The sequence below is a fragment of the Bombus fervidus genome, chromosome 4 (genome assembly GCF_041682495.2).
Source record: "Bombus fervidus isolate BK054 chromosome 4, iyBomFerv1, whole genome shotgun sequence".
NCBI lineage: Eukaryota > Metazoa > Arthropoda > Insecta > Hymenoptera > Apidae > Bombus > Bombus fervidus.
Window position 1 is genome coordinate 17,627,945 of NC_091520.1, and position 21,648 is coordinate 17,649,592.

The 21,648-nt window shown below is 43.9% G+C and overlaps 5 protein-coding genes across 9 annotated transcripts in view; 2 read left to right on the forward strand and 3 right to left on the reverse strand.

Annotated features, from left to right (window-relative positions):
* The window catches only part of LOC139986897 (uncharacterized), a 22,341-nt gene extending 11,417 nt beyond the window's left edge, over positions 1-10,924 (forward strand). For 2 of the 3 annotated variants that reach the window (XM_072002621.2, XM_072002620.1), the window contains exons 2-9: positions 3,711-4,220; positions 4,554-5,099; positions 5,188-5,642; positions 5,714-6,397; positions 6,468-6,930; positions 7,040-7,965; positions 8,070-8,239; positions 8,302-10,924. In XM_072002621.2, coding sequence (XP_071858722.1) covers positions 4,071-4,220; positions 4,554-5,099; positions 5,188-5,642; positions 5,714-6,397; positions 6,468-6,930; positions 7,040-7,965; positions 8,070-8,239; positions 8,302-8,534 — 3,627 coding nt within the window. In that variant the 5' untranslated portion in view covers positions 3,711-4,070 and the 3' untranslated portion in view covers positions 8,535-10,924. The remainder of the gene's footprint in view (positions 1-3,710; positions 4,221-4,553; positions 5,100-5,187; positions 5,643-5,713; positions 6,398-6,467; positions 6,931-7,039; positions 7,966-8,069; positions 8,240-8,301) is intronic. The other variant, XM_072002622.1, reaches the window with a different exon arrangement.
* Positions 10,925-11,044: 120 nt separating this feature from the next.
* LOC139986915 (CXXC motif containing zinc binding protein) lies at positions 11,045-12,314 on the reverse strand. The gene is made up of 2 exons (XM_072002661.1): positions 12,165-12,314; positions 11,045-12,055 (listed from the first exon to the last, which is right to left on the reverse strand). Exon 2 carries the CDS (start codon positions 11,994-11,996, stop codon positions 11,511-11,513), a length of 486 nt encoding a protein of 161 aa, XP_071858762.1. The 5' UTR covers positions 11,997-12,055; positions 12,165-12,314; the 3' UTR covers positions 11,045-11,510.
* Positions 12,315-12,406: 92 nt separating this feature from the next.
* LOC139986898 (BOS complex subunit NOMO3) lies at positions 12,407-18,344 on the forward strand. 2 transcript variants are annotated; one of them, XM_072002623.1, is made up of 14 exons: positions 12,407-12,682; positions 12,770-12,869; positions 12,994-13,122; positions 13,198-13,364; positions 13,433-13,586; positions 13,679-14,084; positions 14,175-14,451; positions 14,527-14,708; positions 14,931-15,399; positions 15,500-15,692; positions 15,793-15,938; positions 16,011-16,134; positions 16,207-16,569; positions 16,702-18,344. In XM_072002623.1, the coding sequence occupies exons 1-14, from the start codon at positions 12,546-12,548 to the stop codon at positions 17,407-17,409; spliced, it is 3,555 nt and encodes a 1,184-aa protein (XP_071858724.1). In that variant the 5' UTR covers positions 12,407-12,545; the 3' UTR covers positions 17,410-18,344. The 2 variants fall into 2 exon arrangements, with proteins under 2 accessions (XP_071858724.1, XP_071858725.1); XM_072002624.1 differs by having other exon boundaries at positions 14,949-15,399.
* Positions 17,663-18,937, reverse strand: Obp11 (odorant binding protein 11). Its single transcript, XM_072002665.1, has 6 exons — positions 18,529-18,937; positions 18,374-18,449; positions 18,204-18,292; positions 17,999-18,101; positions 17,857-17,921; positions 17,663-17,792 (listed from the first exon to the last, which is right to left on the reverse strand). Exons 1-6 carry the CDS (start codon positions 18,607-18,609, stop codon positions 17,775-17,777), a joined length of 432 nt encoding a protein of 143 aa, XP_071858766.1. The 5' UTR covers positions 18,610-18,937; the 3' UTR covers positions 17,663-17,774.
* Positions 18,938-19,441: 504 nt separating this feature from the next.
* Obp10 (odorant binding protein 10) lies at positions 19,442-20,981 on the reverse strand. Of its 2 annotated transcripts, none has more exons than XM_072002663.1 (6): positions 20,736-20,981; positions 20,393-20,480; positions 20,258-20,310; positions 20,005-20,149; positions 19,724-19,788; positions 19,442-19,638 (listed from the first exon to the last, which is right to left on the reverse strand). In XM_072002663.1, the coding sequence occupies exons 1-6, from the start codon at positions 20,811-20,813 to the stop codon at positions 19,621-19,623; spliced, it is 447 nt and encodes a 148-aa protein (XP_071858764.1). In that variant the 5' UTR covers positions 20,814-20,981; the 3' UTR covers positions 19,442-19,620. The 2 variants fall into 2 exon arrangements, with proteins under 2 accessions (XP_071858764.1, XP_071858763.1); XM_072002662.1 differs by having other exon boundaries at positions 19,993-20,149; positions 20,736-20,977.
* Positions 20,982-21,648: the final 667 nt, after the last annotated feature.

Genomic DNA, 21,648 nt, shown 5'->3' on the forward strand with positions numbered 1-21,648 from the left:
AGACTTTCGATAAACCGAACCGAAGCTCTCGAAGAAAGCCGGGCAAGGTCGGAAAGTATTGGAATACGGGCGTCTACGCACGGCGAGTATCTACACACTGCTGGCGAGTCGCCAACCGGCCGTCGATCGTGCCAATCGTTTCGTATATTTTTCTAACGCGCTTATTTTCACCTCGCGCCATTGTCGCGAGAATCTTTCGGAGGGAAAAAACCGTGTTCTAGGAAGGGAACACCCGTTATCCTTTGTTCCAACGAACCAAACGAACCTACAAATTAACTTTTCGTTTTATCGAGATACCAACGTTAATCGGAATTAGATACACGCGCGAACGATCGACGGTCGAATCGTTTCGCGTTGTATTCCTCCCGATTCCAATTCCGATATTCGAATAGCAGCGACGCGATTTCTTAAGTTCGCGCCTTCTTCTAGAACAAAGTTACACGTAATGTTTTATCTTATAGCTTGATTTACGATTACGATTACGAGCAAAATATCCTAAATTTAGCGACTACGTAACGATAGCTGTACCCGCTGCGAGAATTCTCGGCCTTCGACGATTTTCTGCCTGGGACCGAACCAAGCTTTACCTCGTGTCCTTGACCCTGACCGACGTTTGTCGTTTCCTCTTCGCTTTATATTTTTCCCCAGTCACGAATCCAGTCGCTTCCCTAACGAAACAAACTTTCTCGCTGTGTCGCATCGACCGATTTCGCAACGAAATTCGCTAAACAGTTGATGATCGTGATCGGTAATTACAATTTAGAAAGCTGTCGTCAACTTGGATTTCGACGACTTTTTAACACGTTGTAGAAATCAACAGTCCGAACGACATTTTGCTTCGCACGTTGCTACCGGACTTTTTTAGTTCTCGGATATTTGAAAAAAATCTATCGGTACCATTCCAGCGAATTTTGTCTGTATTGCGCGTCCGTGACAGCGTATGCGTTAGTATTAGTTTGCCGATCACCGTGAGGCAACCGGATAGAACGACACCTATACAAACTATAAACAAAAGATAAGAATTAGGTTTGGTTTAGGCGTTACTTTATCCAGTCTCCGCGAGACACGCATACGCCGTACGAACGCTTATCGAACGATTATCGTAGGCAGACTTCGCTGTAGTAGTGGAGACAATTTTTTGCAAATACATCGAAAACTAAGACCGAGCGGCGGTTATATGTGCAGGAAAATGTCATTCGGAATCATATATTAAATATATTAAATTACACGTCGCATATATTAAAAAAATTATTCATTGAAGATGGCAGTAAACTTTCTAAATAATTACTTCAGAGTCACCGCACTTGTGGCTGCGTTATCGTGGAGTTACATAATTTTGGCAACCGTCCAACTCGAGCGGAACAAGTCGTTCGGATCAGAAACAAACGCGCGGTTGCGACGATCGCGTGTGTGCCGTGAACCGTCGTCGATGACTCACAGTGTTAACGTTATTACGTACTCGGGATCGTATTTAGGTATAGATAATATAAACGACGTGGATCGAGCGCAACTCGATCGATCGCGTTGTGCGACTTCTCGCGAAACAAACGTGAGATACGCTTCTGCGAAGAAGTATAGAGTCGTCGGAGGTACGAGGAATGCAATGGCAATGGCAACGACAACCGGGAAAAGAAGATGGCGCGCCGGATCGATCCGAGCGGTCAACGTGCAAACCGATCGAGACTCGAACCGTGAAATCGCGGCGACCGACTTGTTTCGTTCCTCGTTCGAGTTTACGCCTGAAAGGGAAATGTTTCGAGAAAACGCGAGGGTGGTGATGAGCGAGGGTCGAGCCGCGGCATGTCGTCCGGACGAGAAAACAGATCTCGTGAAAAACGAACGTTGCTTGGATCGATCGATCGATCGATCGACGGGATCGACCCGTAGATCGATCCCCCGGGGGTTGCCTGGGGCGAGAGCTGCGAGAGTTGCCATGACGACCAACGTTTGCCCCGGCACGGTCGTGGTCGCTACCTCCGCCGCGCTCCGAACCACCCACGCGGCTGCTCGATCGAACCCTTTCCGAATCCCGTCTTTCTAGCTAGCCGTTAGCCGGTACTCGCTTTTTCGCGTCTCTTCCGCTCGTCTACCAGTCGCGATCTCTCCGGGCCCACGACTACTTTTTCTCGAGAATCTCCTTCCCTTTCTCCCGTTCTCGATTTCTCGAGAACACGCGGTATCGCGTCGACTCGCTGCTTCACGCTGTCGCGACAGTCCGCCGAAAGCGGCTCTACTACATTTCGAGAATTCTCGTACGTTCTCGCGTTAGCTCGCTCGCGCGAGAAAATTATAATCAATAATGGGTCGATTATTTTTATCCCAGCGAGCGACGTTGCGTCTTAATCGAATTAATCGCATGCTCGTTAAGCGTACGCCGATCGCACTCTGACCTCTTCGCTATTCGACGTGCGATCGAAGGGTTAAGGACCGCGCTTCTTTCTTTATACGCGCCTCGCAACGATAACGTCGCATCGATTCCATCGACTTTTTTCTTCCTCTTCTCGGAATATCGTCGATATCTTTCTTCGCCGTCGGAAATACGATATCAGTTTGCGAGTGCGTCCAACGAAATCCGAGTCTTTCCGTTGGGCAAAATAAAGGCTGCTAGTTCTCGAGAACGCCATCCCTCGCAATTAACAACGTGATCCAAGAAAAAATGAAATAACTTCCAACTCTAAATTCAAGCGAAAATCGTAACCGCGAACGCGCGAGCTCGCCGGCTTTTTGTATCCTACGACTAGACGATGAAGATGAAACCACTGTATATAGCGTAGCGGATCGGCCATTGTCTTGGTCGATTGTTTTCTCCTTACGTTTCTCGTTCGGCGTGTGTTCCTCTTTCGTCCAGGGTAGCACAATGGAACGACGCTCGAACAACAACGCACGTTTTGTGCCGCGGCCTTTTCTCCGAATCGACCATTTTTTCGAAACGACGAACCTCGACTTTGCAAGTTTTTAATCGCCTTAACCCGCGCGTCTTCCGTTCGTCGCTGTACTCTCTTTCGCGAAATATCGCAAACCCAAGTCCACTTCCTTCCCTCTTTCTCTGCCTCTTTTACTACGATTCCCTGTATCTCAGAATCTAGCCACTGGTTTTTTTTTCTTCGCTAACCGAGAAAGGTTAAACTTAGACAGCAGGTGGCGCTGTGCCGTTGCGTCGAAAACAAGCGGGAGCTTTCACCCCTTCCGCGACCCGAATTTCTTCCTTCCCCTCGGATCGTTTTTGCCTCCGATCAGAAACTCATTTTCCTCTCCTCCCTTTCTCTTTGCTTTCCTATTTTCTCTTTTTTATTCGCGCATCTTTACCCCGTCTTACGCGCTCGTCGTTTTAGCTTCTCCTTCTACTTTTCAACTCTTCGCGTAAAATTTCGCCGCTGCTCGAAGAAAAACGTGTCACATCCATAATAACGATAAGCCGTAAAAGATGGACATAATTTTCTCCTCGAACGCTTCGTCGAGTGAAATATTCCAAGGTCACCGAGAGGAACGGTCGTCGATCGATAAAGTAGATTCGGGTTTTGAACGAAACTAAACAGACGATAAGTTTCTGCGGTGTGCGCATCGAGGCGGACGAAACTAGCAACGTTAGAATGCCGCTGCTCGTGCACGCTCATGGTTCGATTGTCCTTCTGAAATTGAGCTTTTCCGTGGCGGGCGATCAGGACACGATCAGGACGATCCAAGTATCCTTCTCTCGCGTTTTGTTTCAGATCTGTTGGGTCGCATCGTCGAGGAATGGACAAGGTGCGAGGAGAACGAGCAACGTGTCGGCCTTCCACGCTAATCGGACGAACGGCGACAGGCTAGAAATCGGCGACAACGAGAAACGTTCGCGAGCTTGCGGAAACTTTGATCGACTCGATCGCTCTAGGCTGGCTTGCTCGCGAAATGGATCGATTCTCGTCATCGCCGTCGATGACGTCGTCAGCGTCGTCAGCGTCGTCAGCGCCGATGTCGCCACCGCCGTGATCGAACGCGAGTCGAATTCGACGATCCTTGTGCACCATACAGATCTGCGACCTCCAACACGGCAGGAAGACGGCTGATTTTTGAACGAAGACCCGCGCACCATGTTTGGAACGAAACTGCGCACATGGATGGAAGCACATATCGTGCGATCGAAAAAGAAGAAGGACCGAAAGGGCAAGGGGGAAAAGGGTTTCGACTCCAATTCCAATTCTCCTCGGAACGGGTCTCACAGGTCTCCCGCGTTGCACCAAGTGAGTATGTTTCGATGTCGACGCTACGAAACTCTCTCTCTTGGTGCTCTTTTGCCGCGACGGTCTCTCCTCTATTCTCTGAAAGGTGAAAACGAGATTGGCGGAGCAAAAGATCGAAGAGACGAGAGACGGGCAACGGCATCGCGCTCTCTCTTTCTCTCACCTTTTGCTTCCCCGTCGACTCGTTTTCCTCTAGCAGTCGACTGCTATCCAATTGGATCTTGAAGCTTCCACCGCTTCCAACTTTCTTCCATATCAGCCTTTCTGCCTCTCCTCGATTTTTCGGAAGAATCGTCAGAACGGTTGCCGACTTTAGATCGTGTGGATTCGCAGGTTCATCCGGTAGATTCGCCGTCGAGGAACGTGGACGAAATTCGATTGCACGGAGAGGATGGTAATCGGTGCGGTACCGTGACCGCGTCCTCTGGTACGTCCGCGGGCACCGGTAGCGTCAACCTCTCTTCTCCGGAAAGCGCCTACAGTACCGGATACTCGACGGACGGTACCTCACCCGGAACCAGTTATCCACCGGAATATTACATCAACATCAGGACCGGTACCCATTACTTTCAGAGTAACGCCAACGCCAATGTCGGCACAGCCACAGGCAACTACAGTAACAACAACAACAACAACAACAGTAGCAGCAAGAACAATAACAATAACAACAACGGCAGACCGAAGAAACCGAGCGATTCGTCGGATTTGCCGGTCGCCTCCGCTTCTTTGCTCTCGGGACGCAGCAGACATGGAAGGTTCGAGGGCAACGTCGAACCTTCCGTCTCTGGCTGTGTCACGATGTTCTCTACGGCAACCATGACGATGGACAAGTTGGGCAAAGACGTCGTTCGATCCAACGAGTACGGCAGGACGAGTAAGGTACGTATCCCGATCGGGATCCGTTGTCGTTGATCGCGCAGGACAGATTCGTTCGGAGAGGAACAGACTCGCGTCTTCGTCCTTTTAGATATCCACTCGACAGACGTTGCAAAGTGACGCGATTCGCTCTGCCAAACAGATCGGCGATCGTCTTCCGCAAGAGGATCTCTCGGTACAGCGATCAGCGCTACCGAAGGAGAGGCGAACCGAGGAATCCTTCTCGGCGGAATCTTCGAGGAGCAATTTGACCGAGCCACCGCCGCCTTCCTCCATACCGCCGCCGTTGCTCTCACCGACCGTACAATCGCCGCGCGAACGCTCGCGAATCCGAACGAATCCGTGGCTGTCGGCAAACTCTTCCGGCTCGAGTACCACCACCGGCGGCTTCAAATCGAGATCGAACATCGACGATACCAGCAGCGGTTCTGGCCTGAAGCTCACGGAATCGTCTGGCAGCGCGAGTGACGTAAACGCGAGCAGTGCGCGAGTAGGACGAGCCAGAAGAGAACTGAAACAGGAGAGTCTCAGCGCCGGAAGGAGTCCGTTAGTATACCAGAGTTATAGCTAAACGACACGATCGTCTTCTTTGTTCGAATACCAAATCTTTCTCGTAGGATAAATCAAAATTGGAGAATAGCATCTGGCATGGAGATTCGGCCAAAGATAGCTTTATCCGTGCAAAGACGCAACAGCAGCAGTAGCAGCACCAGTAGCGGCAGTAGCAGCAACAGCAGCAACAGCAGCGACGGCGGTAGCAACGTAAGCAGCGTTGCCGGTAGCAACGGTACCGGCGGTAGTAGCAGCAACGACAACGAGGACGGAAATAGGAACGGGAATGAGAAGGAAAATGGAAACGGAAACGGTAATAGAAACGGTTCGTCCGCGTCGTCGATCACGCGAAGCGCCAGGTCATCCGAAGACGATATCACGTTGAACGAGATGATGGGAAAATTTGACGAAAGTTACGTTTACGAGAAGGAGACGGACATTTTGTCCGACAGCGATCCGACCGATTGCGAGGACTACATCGAGTCTCTGTCCGATCTCGACGCCGTTAGAGACGGTGCCGATGAAAACGATCCTCTCGGCAACGACGACTTCGACTATATCGACAACGGTTCGTTCCTCGATCTCGACAATCTCGATTGCACCGGACGTTTCACCAACACCGGACACTGTACTTACTTCGCGTTCGCCGGCGAACTCGCTCGACGCAGCAGCAGACTGCGAGAATCGTTGATGAAGCGGAGGAACAGAGACGACGCGGCGACGGCGGCCGCGACGGCGATGCTTCAGAGGTAAGGCGTACGTGCATGCGGAAATTCTATTTCCTGTCGGCGATGAAACGCGTCACGACTCTGTTCGCAGAACGATCGGCGCGAAGAATACCGCGAAGAAGCAAACGGCGCGACACAAGAAGCAACAACCAACGGACGAGAAGCAGCAGTCGAGCGAAAAACGGAAAAAGAGATGCTCGCAGCGCAGGAAACCGAATGTCGACAAACGCGATCCGAATACCACCGTAATAGGAGTCGTTGGTCGGAACAACGACCGTAACGGTGACGACGACGACGACGACGACGACGACGACGACGAAGAAACAGCGGCAAACTTGAACCGCGTGCTGGTCGAGAGAATGCTGCTTAAAAACTCGGGCTTCAATCAGGGTAGTAGAAGCGTCGGTGGTACGCCGATTTGTTTGCGTCGCAAGAAACAAAATTGCGACGTGAACAAAAATTTGTCACCGCTGCGAACGACCGACGAACGATCGTCTGCCGGCCGGCTCGTCACCGGTGGTGATATCGACGTCGTCAAGAGACGTTCCAATTCGGTACGCGCGCGCGCTCTAATTTCTACCTATCTACGTATATCGGCCTATGCTACGTATACCGATTATACCGATATATCTCGGTCCTCTTTTTTTTTCTTTCGATCTACAGGTGAGCTACGTGAACGGAAACCTCGTCAGGCGGCGGCTAACTACCACCGACAACAACACCTATATGACAACGTTCGCCTCCGAGATCGCTCTGATCGAGGCCGATAAGGAAGCGGACAAAAAGTATCGAGAATTGATCCTCGAGGCAGAGAACATTTTGGTGAACATGCAAAAGAATCAAACCAGTCTACCCATCGTACCATCGCCCTCGCGAAAGTTTCACAACGGACTGACGAACAAACGGGTCGAACTCATCAAAAATACGGAGCTGAATATCGAACTTGCCCTCTCCAAGAGTAGGAACTCGCAGCCGGAATTGCAGAGTGGCAGCATCAAGGATCTCGAGCATACCAGTCCCAAGAGGCAGCAATTCGTTCAACCGTGTTCCCCGATGCGACGATTCGTCGAGCGAAACGTTTCCCCACCGGTGCCCTGTACGACAGCGGCCACGTTCCAATCGAGCTCGATCAAACGCTCCATCGACTCCCCTCTCGCTTCGAGAAGAAAGGCGACGGCGACGCTGAGCCAACGGCAATCGCCTGATAAAAGTATGCTTCGTTGCTCTCGGCCGAGAGTTTACGAGAATCAGGATCCCGATGATTACGACGGACGGCGAGTAAACGCGAGAATGGCGTCCACGACCAATTCACCGTCGGCAGCCACCACGATGTTCAATTGCAACGGCGGTATCGTCGGTTCGGATCAGTGCGCCACGCGCTCTCAAACTTCCCCTTACCTCGTCGTCGACAGGCCTCGTTGCACCTTTTTATCGCACACAGATTCTTTCTCCGGAGTAAGTCGAAGAGAACTTCGCGCCTCGAGATCGTCGCTCAACGCCGTAACCAAGGAGGAGGGAGTAACGTCGAGTTCCTCGGACTCGGAGGAAAGATGCGACGTCAGGAGGCGAGCACCTCTAATGACTTTCAGGTTAGCGCGTCGAACGCTACATCCTTCACACCCACATTCGCCCGTATCCGCCGATTTTTGTTAGAGGCACCGATTTTAAACAACGCTGTTTCTCATCTTCGCAGGTCGGTCGATATGGGTCCCATAAAAGAAGGATCCTCCTATTGTCCGCAAAGCGAGCCGGTCAAAAGGAAGGTGTACGCAGGCAGTGCTACCTATGGCAGGATACAAAAGACTTTAGGGGAGCACGTCACGTTGAGAAATTCGGACGGGGATACCGCCACCGACGATACCGGTAAGCAGGCCGTACGATACAAGTATACGCAAGTATATCTACGCTATCCTTGTCGTTCACAGATGATTCGAGGAGATCTCTGAAAGAAAAAGTGGCTAGGCTTCGGCAAGAACGGTTGGCCGCAAACGCGTCCGTAAACGCTCAGGATTCGCAGATCTTCCAGCATCAATTGTCCCGACTGCGAAGGCAAATGCTGATGCAAACGATCGAGGGCCTGAAGCGAAGTCTCGAGGATCAGTCGGCGACTTTGAAGCAGACGTGTTTGGAACCGGTAATGACCGATCGAATGCCCTGAACCGATCGCGAAATCGTAAAGAATCGACATCTCCTCGTAAAATTGGCTCGCGATCGGCGAATCCGGCCGGTCGTGTCGCCGTGGAACGATCACGACGACGACAACGACGACGACGGCGACGATTCGCGCATCGAGGATCATCGAGCGACGATCCGCGACGAACGACTTAGGCGCGATACACGGTTACGCTCTTCGTCGTGTAACGTTCTGCCGAATTATAACGCGTGATGCTCACGAAACGCGTCGAAACGACGACGATGATCGACGCGATCTAGCCGAATTTCTATCTATCTATTCGTTTACAATGGAATCGATCTATTTTTCTGCCTGTTTATACACGGTAATAAGGGTGTCAAAATTAAGAATATGAAATATTTTCTGGGCATTGTTCTCGCGTTTTTTGCTCGACGTGTTAAAAATGATTACGCCGCCGCGACTGTACGTGATCCTTTCGAGTCGTTTCAGGAAGAATCGCATCCAGTGGAACAAAACCGAGGAATATCTTTTTCAATTTGCTCTTCTTACCATCAATTTGTTTTTTTATCTTTATCCGTTTCTTTCTCTTCGCCTCTTATTTTGTTTTCTTTTTTTCTTTTTTTTTCCCCCGACTTGTCTTTTAACTTATTAACGATCACAAACGATTCGCGTACTTTCACGGGCCTATTCGTAGATTAATTCTTCTCGCGTCGACAGCATGCGCCGGTATCCCAATTTTCTCGTACGTATACATATATTAACTCGTAATGTTCCTATTTCTACTTCATACTTGCTACTTCCGAAGATAAACCGTCGAAGTAAGAACGGACTAGGAGCAAAGTTGTCGTCGATTCCGTCGGTCGGTCGGAACAAACATTTCCCGTTAGTATACCAAAGATAATAATCTAGCACGGTAGTATAGAATCGTTTAGTTGATAATAGCATCATATGCTATATAGACGTTCATAATATTAGAAAGCTACTACTAGAATGTTTTCTTCTGGGTTTCGTAGAAAAATGATATCGATTCGCGTGGAGAAATCGTCGAGAGATCTTCCAAGATCGTCAGAATCGAATTCTTACCGTCGACGATCAGTTCGATTCGTTGCGTAAAATATAATTAATCTCTCACTGGTTCGGCGTCGATGATATTCGACTCTGACGGTCTAATAGACGAAAAATACTTTCAGTCACGGTGATATTTTTGTGAGAATAGACTGATAGCGTTATCGACATATTATATCTTTAGACTTAAGCGTTCGATGACAATTATTTCTTTGTGATTTACATATACGTTTCGAGTTCTCTCTCGGTAAGAGACGACAGTTCATAATACGCACACAATATTTATGTTTGTGTTAGATGTGCTAGAGACCATAGTAAAAGATGTTAGAGAACAATAGTGGTAGCGAATACTAGTACGCTAGCTAGTTAGCCAGTTATCGACTATACAATGTCGTAATATCGTTTTTTTTTCTTTTTTTTTTTTTTTTTTTCTCTTGATCCTCTCTTGTGATTTATTTGCCCGTTTCGTTGGGAACTGTGATTGCAACTTTCTTAGCCAGTTTTAAAGTTAACGCCGTAACACGTGAAATACCTATTAATTTCACAGTGAATCACGGTTGGCTCAGGTCAATTCATTCGCAATTTTTATACCCGATACGTGTGTATCTATATACTCGTATACATATACACACATATATGTATATATGTTTAATTTTTCGTCCGAGAAGATTTAATTTCTACTTTATTTTTACTTTATACAAGTAAACGAATATTGTTATCGTCATTGCCATCATCAATATCGTCATCATCGTTATTATCATCATTGTCATTATTATTGCGACTATAATTATCTTACGCGGAGAAGCTACGTTCCGGTCTGAAATAGCGTGAACGTGATATGTTTATCAGTTTATGCCGATACGTTACTACAAAAATTTCCTAACTGAATACCATCATCATCATCATCATCATCATCATCATCATCATCGTCATTCGTCATTATCGTTACTATTACTAGTACTATTATTATTGTTTAGCAGTATCATCATCATCATCATCGTCGTCTTTATGGTTTTCATTACCTTAACTAATTAAGTAGACCGAAACATTCCGAAGGTAAGTACGCACTAAAGAACGAGTTCTAATCGCATAGTTGACTAGTCTTGTTCAAACTCTTCTATGGCTTGTTGATTGGTTAACGAATAAAATTTTCAACCTCCCCCCCCCCCCTGCTAACGCGCAATGCTAGTCACCCGGTTATTCAGGTGCAGGGTATAATCGGCAATATTCAATCAACTTGGAAGAGTTATAAAATTATTGTTGCAAATTTCCTCTGTACTAAACCATTTACGAGATTAAATGGTCTTTTTTTATATGATTATGAATAAATTATATTACGTCGTTGGAAATGTGCATTCGTTTACCTTGGTTTTCTTTCCTACACGATTTAACGATGTCGCTAACTACCGTAGATCGTCTTACTTTTTCTTTGCCTAGCTTAGCAGTAGCAATAGCAAGTATCTATCCTGTTCGTATTATAAATATGTATTTATTATATTATGGTAGATTTGTGTATACATGAATGTGCAAGAACGTGTAAATCATATTCTACGTTTTCAATGGCAACAAACAAATAGCTTTTTATTATCTAGTTTAGAAAATTACAAAATTTCAAATCAATATAGGCTCCTTTGAATGTCTCTGCTTACATAAGTACTTAAATGTACGTATGCACGATACACGCGCAGATTACGCATTACAGATATGTACATCGAAACAAATTGTTTAACAGAATACCATTAGAGTATCAGCCTAGTAGTGGAAAGATGAAAGCAAAGAAAGTGGAAAGCAAACAAGAAAAAGACACAAAGCTAGAAGAAAACCCATCACCTCTATTTTTGTAAAATTTATATTGAATTCAAAGTATTTCTATTTTTCATAGAATAACCCATTATGTGTGAATCGATCGCAGTAACAACAAGCACTTAAAACTTATTATTTCATTCTTTCAAATCTGTGTTCTATTTCATAAATTCCAACAGGTTCTTTAATCTTGTCGCAATAATCGACCCACTCTCCTTCGCTTAAATCTACATCTGTAAATACTTTTCCATCGTTTACGGCTTTAGCAGTCCATCCTTCTCTAGCTGAGAAATCACTAGGTTCGAGGCCTCGACAATCGAATATCGCTATCGTTTGGAATTTCTCCTGATCGGTCGCTACAAACGATTTGATGGAATTCTCCAAGATGTTCATGGAATTTTCGCGAGAACAAAGTTTGCATTTGCTCGCAAAATGATTCACCGAGTTTCCTCTTTGGCTTGGAGTGGACTCGTTCAAGGATACGTAATTCCATTTTTCTGATACTTCGCCACAGTTGCAACAAGTAAATTTAAGGTACCATCTAAATTCTGTTCCCGATGGTTTCAGTTCTTCTATATTTTCTAACGTAGCTTTTATCTGAAATGCTATCTTTACCATTCTGATAAGATCTAGCTCTCTCTCCCTTTACGACAGTTCCACACGTGCCTCGATGTTTCCTATATTATTATATGTATGTCCTATATTATTTTTATATTATACGTATATTTATTAAAATAATATAACCTTATTGAGGTTATGTTACAAACGAACGATTCGTAAACGTACAAACGATATTTCTCTCCATACAATTAATTGCACAAGTAACAACACATGGACACTTTTGCAAAATTGTCTCGTTTATATACTATACTATCAATCGAGAGCTACTTTTAAACGAAGTATTATAAACGTATCGTAAATAGTTAAAGTCGAATTTGAATCGTGTATGTGCGCATGAGTAGAATACCCCGTTGGTAATGTAGAAAATGATTTAACAAATATTCTACAATTTAGTTTTTCATCTATAATCGTACAGTTATTCGATGTACATGTATTACACGAGTCGGTGCTTTGGCAATGGTCTAATCAGTTCTCGTACAAAATCCTTGCAGTGATCGTGTTGTTCGTAGCCTGGATATTTATGAATAGCGGACAAAAGAAATAAGCATGAGACAAACAACTTTTCTTTCTGCAGTTTGTTTCTATATTCTAACCACGTATTCTAATGCAGAAGATATTTTAGGTTGTGGTGGATTTGTAAAAAGTCATGCCGATATCGATTTTGCTAAAGTACAAATAAAGTTGTGAGTAGTTTATCGAGCAATTTCTGACCACATCAAATTACAACGCAAATTACGATAGATAATGATTTAAACTTTCAACTTATTTAGATATACAAAATCTGGTAGCCTCAAAGATTCTACGGAGTGTGCCCCTAACAATGGATATTATTTCCTTCCTTTATACGATAAAGGGGAATACGTTTTGAAGGTAATAAGAAACAATACAAGAAAACTTCATAATAACCTGTTGTTTAATGTATATTAATTAAACAGATTAATTAAAGTCGTTGTATCTAGTTTTGAATGTTAGTTTTCTGTTTACATATATTTAGGTGGATCCACCTAGGGGATGGAGTTTTGAACCTACAGAAATTTTATTGGACGTAGATGGAATTACAGATGCCTGCAGCGAAGGCAAAGATATTAATTTTACCTTCAAAGGTTTTGGTATCACAGGCAGGGTAAACTATCCACGTGAAATATGTTTTATACAAAATCTAATTGGCAATATTGTTAAGAGATATAATACGATTTAGGTTACCAGTTTAGGATCGGATTTTGGTCCTAAAGGTGTTACGGTATCATTGTACGAGGAAACCGACAAGCAAGTTCCTGTTGATATAACGGTTACCATGGAAGGTGGTATATTTTATTTTACCCCCATACAACCTGGACAATATGTACTTGTTGCGACCCATCCCACGTGAGTATCGTCAGGTTTGACTTAATTGTCTTACGAGACATGTCACATTGCGTTACTTTATTCTTTAGATGGATGTTGAAAGTAGATACCGCGAAAGTAACGGTACGAGAAGGCAACACAGAACTTCCTGATGATAGTCTGATAATTTATGGATACGATGTGAGTGGTCGAGTTACCAGCGAAGAAGAAGCAGTTAGCGGCGTAACATTTGTATTGTTCGGAGTAAGAATTTCTTATATTTTTCTTTCCGATATTTCTCCTGTGCACCTTGCAAAATTAACAAAATTTGATCTATTCGTCTTGCGTTTGCTTAGAACGGTGTAGCTAGGAATTGCGCAACGACACCTATAAGTAAAGATCTCGAATCTAGAAAGCCACTTTGTCATGTTTCATCGGATAAAAGTGGTAAATTCATGTTTCCAAGTTTATCACCTGGCGAATATAAACTTGTTCCGTATTATATCGGTGCTCAAACTAAATTTGATGTTCAACCGCCTGAATTGTCGTTCAAAGTGAATCACAGCAGCGTCCTATTACGTCAAGGATTTAAAGTTACCGGTTTTACGGTAAATGGTATCGTCCGTACCGCTATCGATGGAGATCCTTTACCAGGAGCGAAAGTTTTACTTTCTCAAAAGCAAATCGCTATAACGAACAAACACGGAAAATATGTATTGGATAATGTAAAAGCCGGTCAATATATTCTGAAAGCTGAAAGCGGTACGCCAAGTTTAAGCTCAATTATTGCCTTTCTACGGAAAATACGAATTTCAGTTATTTATCTTGCGTTTCACTTTCTATAACGCTCAGAGGACTTACTGTTCAATGACAAATCGGTCAAGATCTCTCCCAATTCTCCGGAACTTCCCGTTTTGATACCAGCAGCGTATAAAGTTCGTGGCAAAGTTACTTTATCGATAGAGGAAGGTTTAGATCATCGAAAAGTTTCCATCCAGAACACGGCTACCACGTTTGTCGAAGAAATTGAAATAGATGCGATAACAGGTGAATTTTCCACCTATCTCACTCCTGATACGTATCAATTAAGCGTTATTGTAAGCGCGGAAGAGAGAGCTAAAGGTCTACAGTAAGTTCATTGTCGTTGGCTTTTTGCATTTTTATTCAACTTTCTCGATATCTCTTGACATTGATACGTTTTCAGATTTTTCCCACTGCAAGAAACCATCCACGTGTCGTCCCGACCGGTGGGCAACATTAACTTCTTACAATTAAAAGCTACGTTAACAGGAACGGTAAAATGTTTACCAGAAACCGATTGCAGTCGGGCATCCGTAACGTTGAAGGTACTGGATGGTACCACGATAAAAACAATTCAAACAAAAGGTTAGATTTTGTTTTATCTTATACCTTTCGTATAACGATTGTTGTCGATCTCTTGCTTTTGGAAATTCTGCGACAATAAGCATGCGTTGAAATAAAAAAATAAATTTTATTTCACACTTTAATGATACGGGACACTATAGAACAATTAATTACAACGCGTTCTTATTGTCGTGGTCATATCGAGCAATTGATCCACTCGATACTACCTTTTTGTCTGTAAAGTTTCCTTTGATCATGCAGCTGGCCAATACCGATTTACGGACGTATTACCCGGCCATTACGAGGTGTTAATAAACAATGATATTTTTTGTTGGGCGAATCCCAGCTATAGAATTTCCGTAACTTCAGAACGATTCGAATTACCGCCCTTTGAACAAACTGGATTTTCTGCCACTTTCATATCTTCTCACGGCACCACGGTTGAATATTCGAAAGCAGATGAATTGAAAAAATTAACGTTAATTCTGAACAAAGGAAGCACAAAGCATTGCGTATCAGAACCTGGAATATATATATTTACGCCAAAGAGTTGCCACGTTTATGAGAAATCGTCTTACACATGGGATACGAATATCGTTTCGCCTATTTTATTATATTCGATGGAGCATAGTCATATAGGAAACATTTTAAGTCGATCAGCGGTAGATGGAATTAAAGTAAAAATCGAGAATGCAGCGGGTGAGGTTACAATGTAAGTGAACATGTACCGTATTTTTATACAACTTTATCGTATCTTCGCATTTCACATCTGACTCGATTCGTTAATGTTTGCGTTCATTTCTATTACATAGGCTTGGTCCATTGAAATCAACGCGTCACGAAGATTTGTATAAATACGAATTCGAGTTTAAGGCGAGAGCAGATAACGTTTATACAATAACACCGTTATCAAATATCCTTCTATTCAGTCCGACATCGCTGAAGGTATTAGGCGTGAACGATTGCCAAGACGATATTGCTACGTTTGTGGGCGACTTAGGGAAGGTGAGTGCTGTAATTGTTCGCTTAAAGTGCTTAAACGCGTTCGCTCAAATTCCTCGTCACGATCGGGGTACATGTTCACACCTCGTTGCGTATCGTACAGATAATCACTGGTAGAATCAATCCACCATTGGGAGGAGCTACCGTGAAAATATTTGGTAATGACAAAACTGTGCCTATACACACGCTGGACACACAAGAAGATGGAACGTACAATATCGGTCCTTTGGATAGGAAAATAGAATACAGGTACACACGCGTCATTCTATATCTTTTTTCTATTTTTCATTCGTTTATAATTCTTCGCTGTTTGTTTATCAGCGTTACTGCGGAGAAAGAAGGATTTGTGATCACCGGGCCTGATTCCAAGGGAGTATTCGCAGCTCACAAATTGGCCGAAATCATAGTACAGGTTTCCGATCAAGCTGACAATGCTTCTCTACAGGTGCGTACGAATCTGAGGCGACTAAACTCGATAACAAATTATGGAATTGCATTTGATTATTGCGATATATAGGGTGTCCTGCTGTCATTGTCCGGTGAACAAAGTTATCGAAAGAACAGCATTACCGGCGAGAATGGGAAATTAATCTTCAATTCTTTGTTCCCTGGCGAATATTATTTGAGACCCATGATGAAGGAATACCGTTTCGATCCTTCATCGAAAATGATCAAAATCGTGGAAGGTGCCACGGTAAAGATAAATCTATACGGGAAAAAGGTCGCGTTTAGCGCGTACGGTTCCGTGACATCGCTAAATGGTGAACCCGAAGTCGGGTTGCTGGTCGAAGTTCAGGGACAAGGAGACTGTGCTAACCTTCAAGAAGAAGCGACCACGGAGGAGAACGGTAGCTTTCGAATCCGGGGGCTTCAACCAACGGTAAGCGAAATCTCTGCTTATAATTTAAATTTATTCGTTTTTTACGTTTTTGTCTCGATCGAGAGATTCGTCCTTTCAAAAATGTCTCAACAACAACTTTGAAAGCAATTTGTCGTCCTTTCTTTCATACAGTGTACCTACGCGTTCCGTCTGAAACCGAACGCCGAAGTTAACGCGCACATTCAACGTACTAGTCCCATCTCAACGTCGATACGAACTTCGTCGGACGTTCGAGATCTTCGATTGGTTGCGTTTCACCCTATAGCGCGTACCGACGTCTCGGTACACGTCCTGTCTATGCAACCAGAACACTATCGTACATTGAAGGTAAAACTATGCAGAGAAGATACACCCGATTCTCCGATACACACGTCAAGATTAAATACTCAGCAGTTGAGTAAGGTCGATAGCGCTTACAACGCTGGTTTCCTGGTCCATTTTCCTCCGTTGCAGGCAGACGGTAAAAAGTACTTTGTACAATTAGAATCTTCATTGTCTCATGCGTTACACAAGTATAGAACCATACCCTTTTATTTCGAGGCGAATTCATCGTTCAAGTATGTAAAATTAACATTCGACGCGGAACGTAAGGTCGATCAAAGCGATATGAATCAAACGTCCGTAGTCGCGTTACCTTTTATCATATTTATCACAATCGCGTTTTTCAATCGGGAAAAATTATGGTCGTGGCTGAACGTTTTGATCGAAAGGTGGCCAAAATCGGCGCCGATTTCGAGAACCCCGATACAAGCTGTTCCTGTCGATTCGAGAGCGGACGATATCATAGTCGAACAAATAATGAATATTAACAAAAGGAAAATGAAACCACGCAAGGCGTAATTATTATCGATTTTTTGATCGTTTCGCGATATTTTCAGTAACGTTACGACGATTAATGCGCTCGCGAACGCGACACGATCTCTTGTCGATCGATGATCGATCTCGTTGCATTTTATATGTACTGTGTACATTATGTACGTGGATCGATTTAGCGAATACCGAATTTTATCGGAATACTTCGCGCCGTAAATGCATACGCCGACTTTCAACATGAAATGTTCGTTACTGCGTTTCTGAAGTATATATATGTCACTCTCGTAGATAATTATATTTTTATTGTGCTGATATAATAAACATAATTTTACTTTGTTACGTTTCGGTACAATAACGATCGTCCAAATGATAACATCGTACTTCTATGGTGATCACGGAGCAATAAACGCCTAGAAAACGGAAGATAAGAAGCTTTTTTTATAAAAACGAATTGCGCTATCTTGGCGTACTTACTATAGGATTGACGTTGTACATGCATTTCATAAACATGAAAGTTTTTTCGCATTTATCTTCTGCGTCTAAAAAAATAATGATCAAAATGATAGATTTATATAGCAGATAAACTCGCGGTCGATACAATCGATGGAATACTTACCGACGTCCTTGCAACTATCGATCATCTCATTACCTATCTCTTTATAAACATCTGGAACTACTTGTTTCATTATGTTGTATCTTATTTTACCATTCTTGTCCATCTGTACTATGCAAAACGACAACATTATTTTATAGGAAACGCGATATTATTGTCTAGCTAAGAAATTGAAAGAAAGAAAGAACGCATCAACGTCGAACTTTACCATGTTAAACTTTTCCAGAACGCATTTAAAGTAACACTTCAGAGTCTCATCTTCAGGAAATTCTCCGTATTCCGTACCTTCGATGGCCTCTGTAAAAGAAAATCGTCGTTAGATTTTAAACGAAGCAAAGAAACGACATAGTCGTGTCGCTACGCATTTCGCCAACTTACCAAGAGTCGTTTTACTTTCCACGATACACTTCTTTCTATGTATGGATGTCATTCTCCTGAAGTCTTCGGGATTCGACTTGTTCGTACAACATTCGGATCGTTTCCATTAAGAATGTAAAAAAATAGCGAATCGAGATACCTATTACAGTACTTACGGACATGGCACCTCCGTGGACGAAAACGAATTGCAGCGTTAGAAGACAAATCAAAGACATCGAAACTGCCGCGGCTCCCATTTCTCCGGTAATTCGTTGCCGTCGATGAAGATATTACAAATTCGACCACGCGCGTCAGCAACGTCGAAGACACCAGAGTCGACTCTATACCGATGCTACGAATTCGTACCATTTTATAGACGTCCACTTTTCGCTTCAACCGGCTAAAAGGATCGGTTGGCGTAATTTCACATTCATACGTAAATACAATTATTTGATTTTACTCGGCAAACAAACACGCCATCTTCTTCATCGGATGTTTATCTAATGATAGCGTGTAAAAGCTAAAGGAGAAGTTAAGCCCCAACAACAATAGACATTTAGCGTAAATACAGCCGTGTAAATTGCAACAGTAAAACACAGACTAACGCAAAACGTTCAATTAATGTTCGAATTTCGTGCAATCGACCATGTTCCTAGCTACTTTAATTACTTCCTGCTATCCAACGAATAGACCTCGAGATTGCACGAACATGCTGACCATTTTCTATATAAGGGAAACGATGTATGTTGTCTAGGCAACATCTTACGGATAGCGAGATTATTATCGAATGTTGTTTCGATTCGAAAAAGAAAATGCGTCACGACGACACGCGTTATTCGAACGAAGCGTATTTCGTTCGCAGGCTATTCCTTTCATTTGTATCGCGCGCATTTAATCGCGACCTCAATTGGCAATTGGATCATCCGAGCATCGGAAGTCGCGATCAACTGGATAGTTTGAACGATCACACCAGTTTCGTATCGTCTCGACACCTTTCAGCGATATATAACCGAGGCGAACGGATAGGGAATAGAACCGGAAACGTTGACAAAATGGTGGAAACAGTAAGACAAAAGTAACGCGAAAGACTAATGTCTCTTTCTTTTATTAACATTTCGTACAGAAAGCCGTCTACTCGTTTGAACGGCTAACAATTCTGTTACGTGATAAAGCGAAACACAATTCAACCCCAGTTTTGATTCGTTCGATGAGATAGTTGCATCGCTTCCTTCCGATCTCGTCTCTTCTTCGATTCAAACGAAACTCGGTTAAAACAGATAGTACGTCTGAAACACAGGCGCAAACGAGTCGCTGACAAGATCAAAACGATAAACCAAACTATCGTTGGTTGAATCAGAATTATGTACTCACCCGCGGTGATGATTCCGCGTAACATTTGTTAAACCTGTACGCGTACTCGCAATTGTCACCTTTAGCTAAAAGAACGATCGATTAACGACCGAAATGATCGTGCACGATTCGATTAATCGTATGCCATCGAGATAAAGCTGGTCGATTGTTGGTTTTTCACGTGAGTGATGGTTTTGAGAAATGAATGTGCAGGAAGGAACAGGGAGAGGTTTCAAGAATGCTCGATCGATCATTAAGACGAAAAAATATAATAAATAGAATATAGATACCCAAATATTTACCGATCCCCTTGCACTCGCTGATCGCTTTCTGTACCTCTGCCCTGTAAGCCGGTATTCTTTGGAAAAACGTGAGCATGCCGTTCAAGCTGAGTTCTCTCTTGTCATCGACTAGCCCGAATTGTTCCCACAAACAGTACATGTAACACTGCGAACCAAAGAGAGAGCGCTTCTTTCTTTTCCGCTGAATAAGTTGCCCAAAACCGCGGACATGCCGCGACACACCGACTTGCCAACTTTACCAATGTATTATTACCTTCAATTGACGTGTTTCGGGCCACTGACCATTCCTCACTGCCTCTATATCCACTGAAACAGACAACAACCAAATTAGATTAATTTATTTATTAATTAAACGAAGCGTCGTTCAATCGCTACTCGACGATCCTACCTGTCGCCACCCCTGTTTGTGTTTGACAAGCATTCACCACGCTAGCTGCTGTTGCGATCATTTCGTCCGAAACGAAACTCGGTCGCGTCTATGAAACATATTTTTCTTATTTTTAATCCTCTCGAGTTCGAATCCTATCCGTTTCTTTTTCCTTTCCTTGCATGCATATCCTTAGTCAAAGCTCGATGCGCGCGCGATCGTCACTGCAACCGCGCGACCATCGCTCTTCCTACTTCTTTCGAATTTCACGAGTAAAAACAAACATCGAATAGATCGAACAGATTGATTGCGAAGAGCAAGACGAAAGGAGAATATTTTAAACGCGATATGATGTATTACGTACCCCACAACGAACTACTGGCAACCGAATCCAACAGACGATCAACAAGCTCAACAATACCGTGTAATTCATGATTTGCATCTGATATCGGAACGATATAAGTTGGAAAGAAATCTCGAAACGACTGATTTCCAATCGAAGCTAATCACGAATGAAATAACGTGGTCTGCACGACCCGACGTTACGTTCGGTGGGCGAGAAAGAGTGATGACGATTAGCGATGTCGGTGAGCGCGAGGGCGCGACTGAACGTCTACGGTCGACGGCGATGAATCGACCGAACAAGGGGGAGATCTCTCCACCTCGAAATCTCATGTCGCCACCTTCGCTGCGAAATTTAGTTCACGCTGTACACTCGTTCGATTATATCCCCCGTTCCGTTGATAGATGACAAAACGGATCGTGTCTTCGCCTAACTTGCCTTCGATCATCGCATCGATTATCTCGTCGAACTATTTTTCGAATCCACGATTAAACCGTCTCTTCAAAGTCGAAAGGCACACGGGTGAACGAACCTTTCGATTCTACATATATAGGCCAGGGTGTACGCATAAATGCAGATTTGATTGGCGGATATTACCATTTTGCGATCTGACCCTATGTAATTCCTCTTATCTCTAACACATCCAACCGATTCAAATGACTCGTTTCGTTCCTATTCATTCGTCGTTTACAAATTGCAAAAGAACGAAGCTTATTCACAACTACCGTCGAACGAGAACCAAACACCAACAAACGAAAACGCATCGTTCGCTCAGCTCTTTACTCCAGAACTTCGTCTGTTTCGTTGATCGTCGATAAAGTTTTCGTCTTTAATTTTATTTCTAAGCTCACTCGCAACAACGAAATTGGAGTTGCACAATCGATAGGCAGTTATAAAATCGTGTGTTCTGATTTTTGATTCGCAATCGTTTATT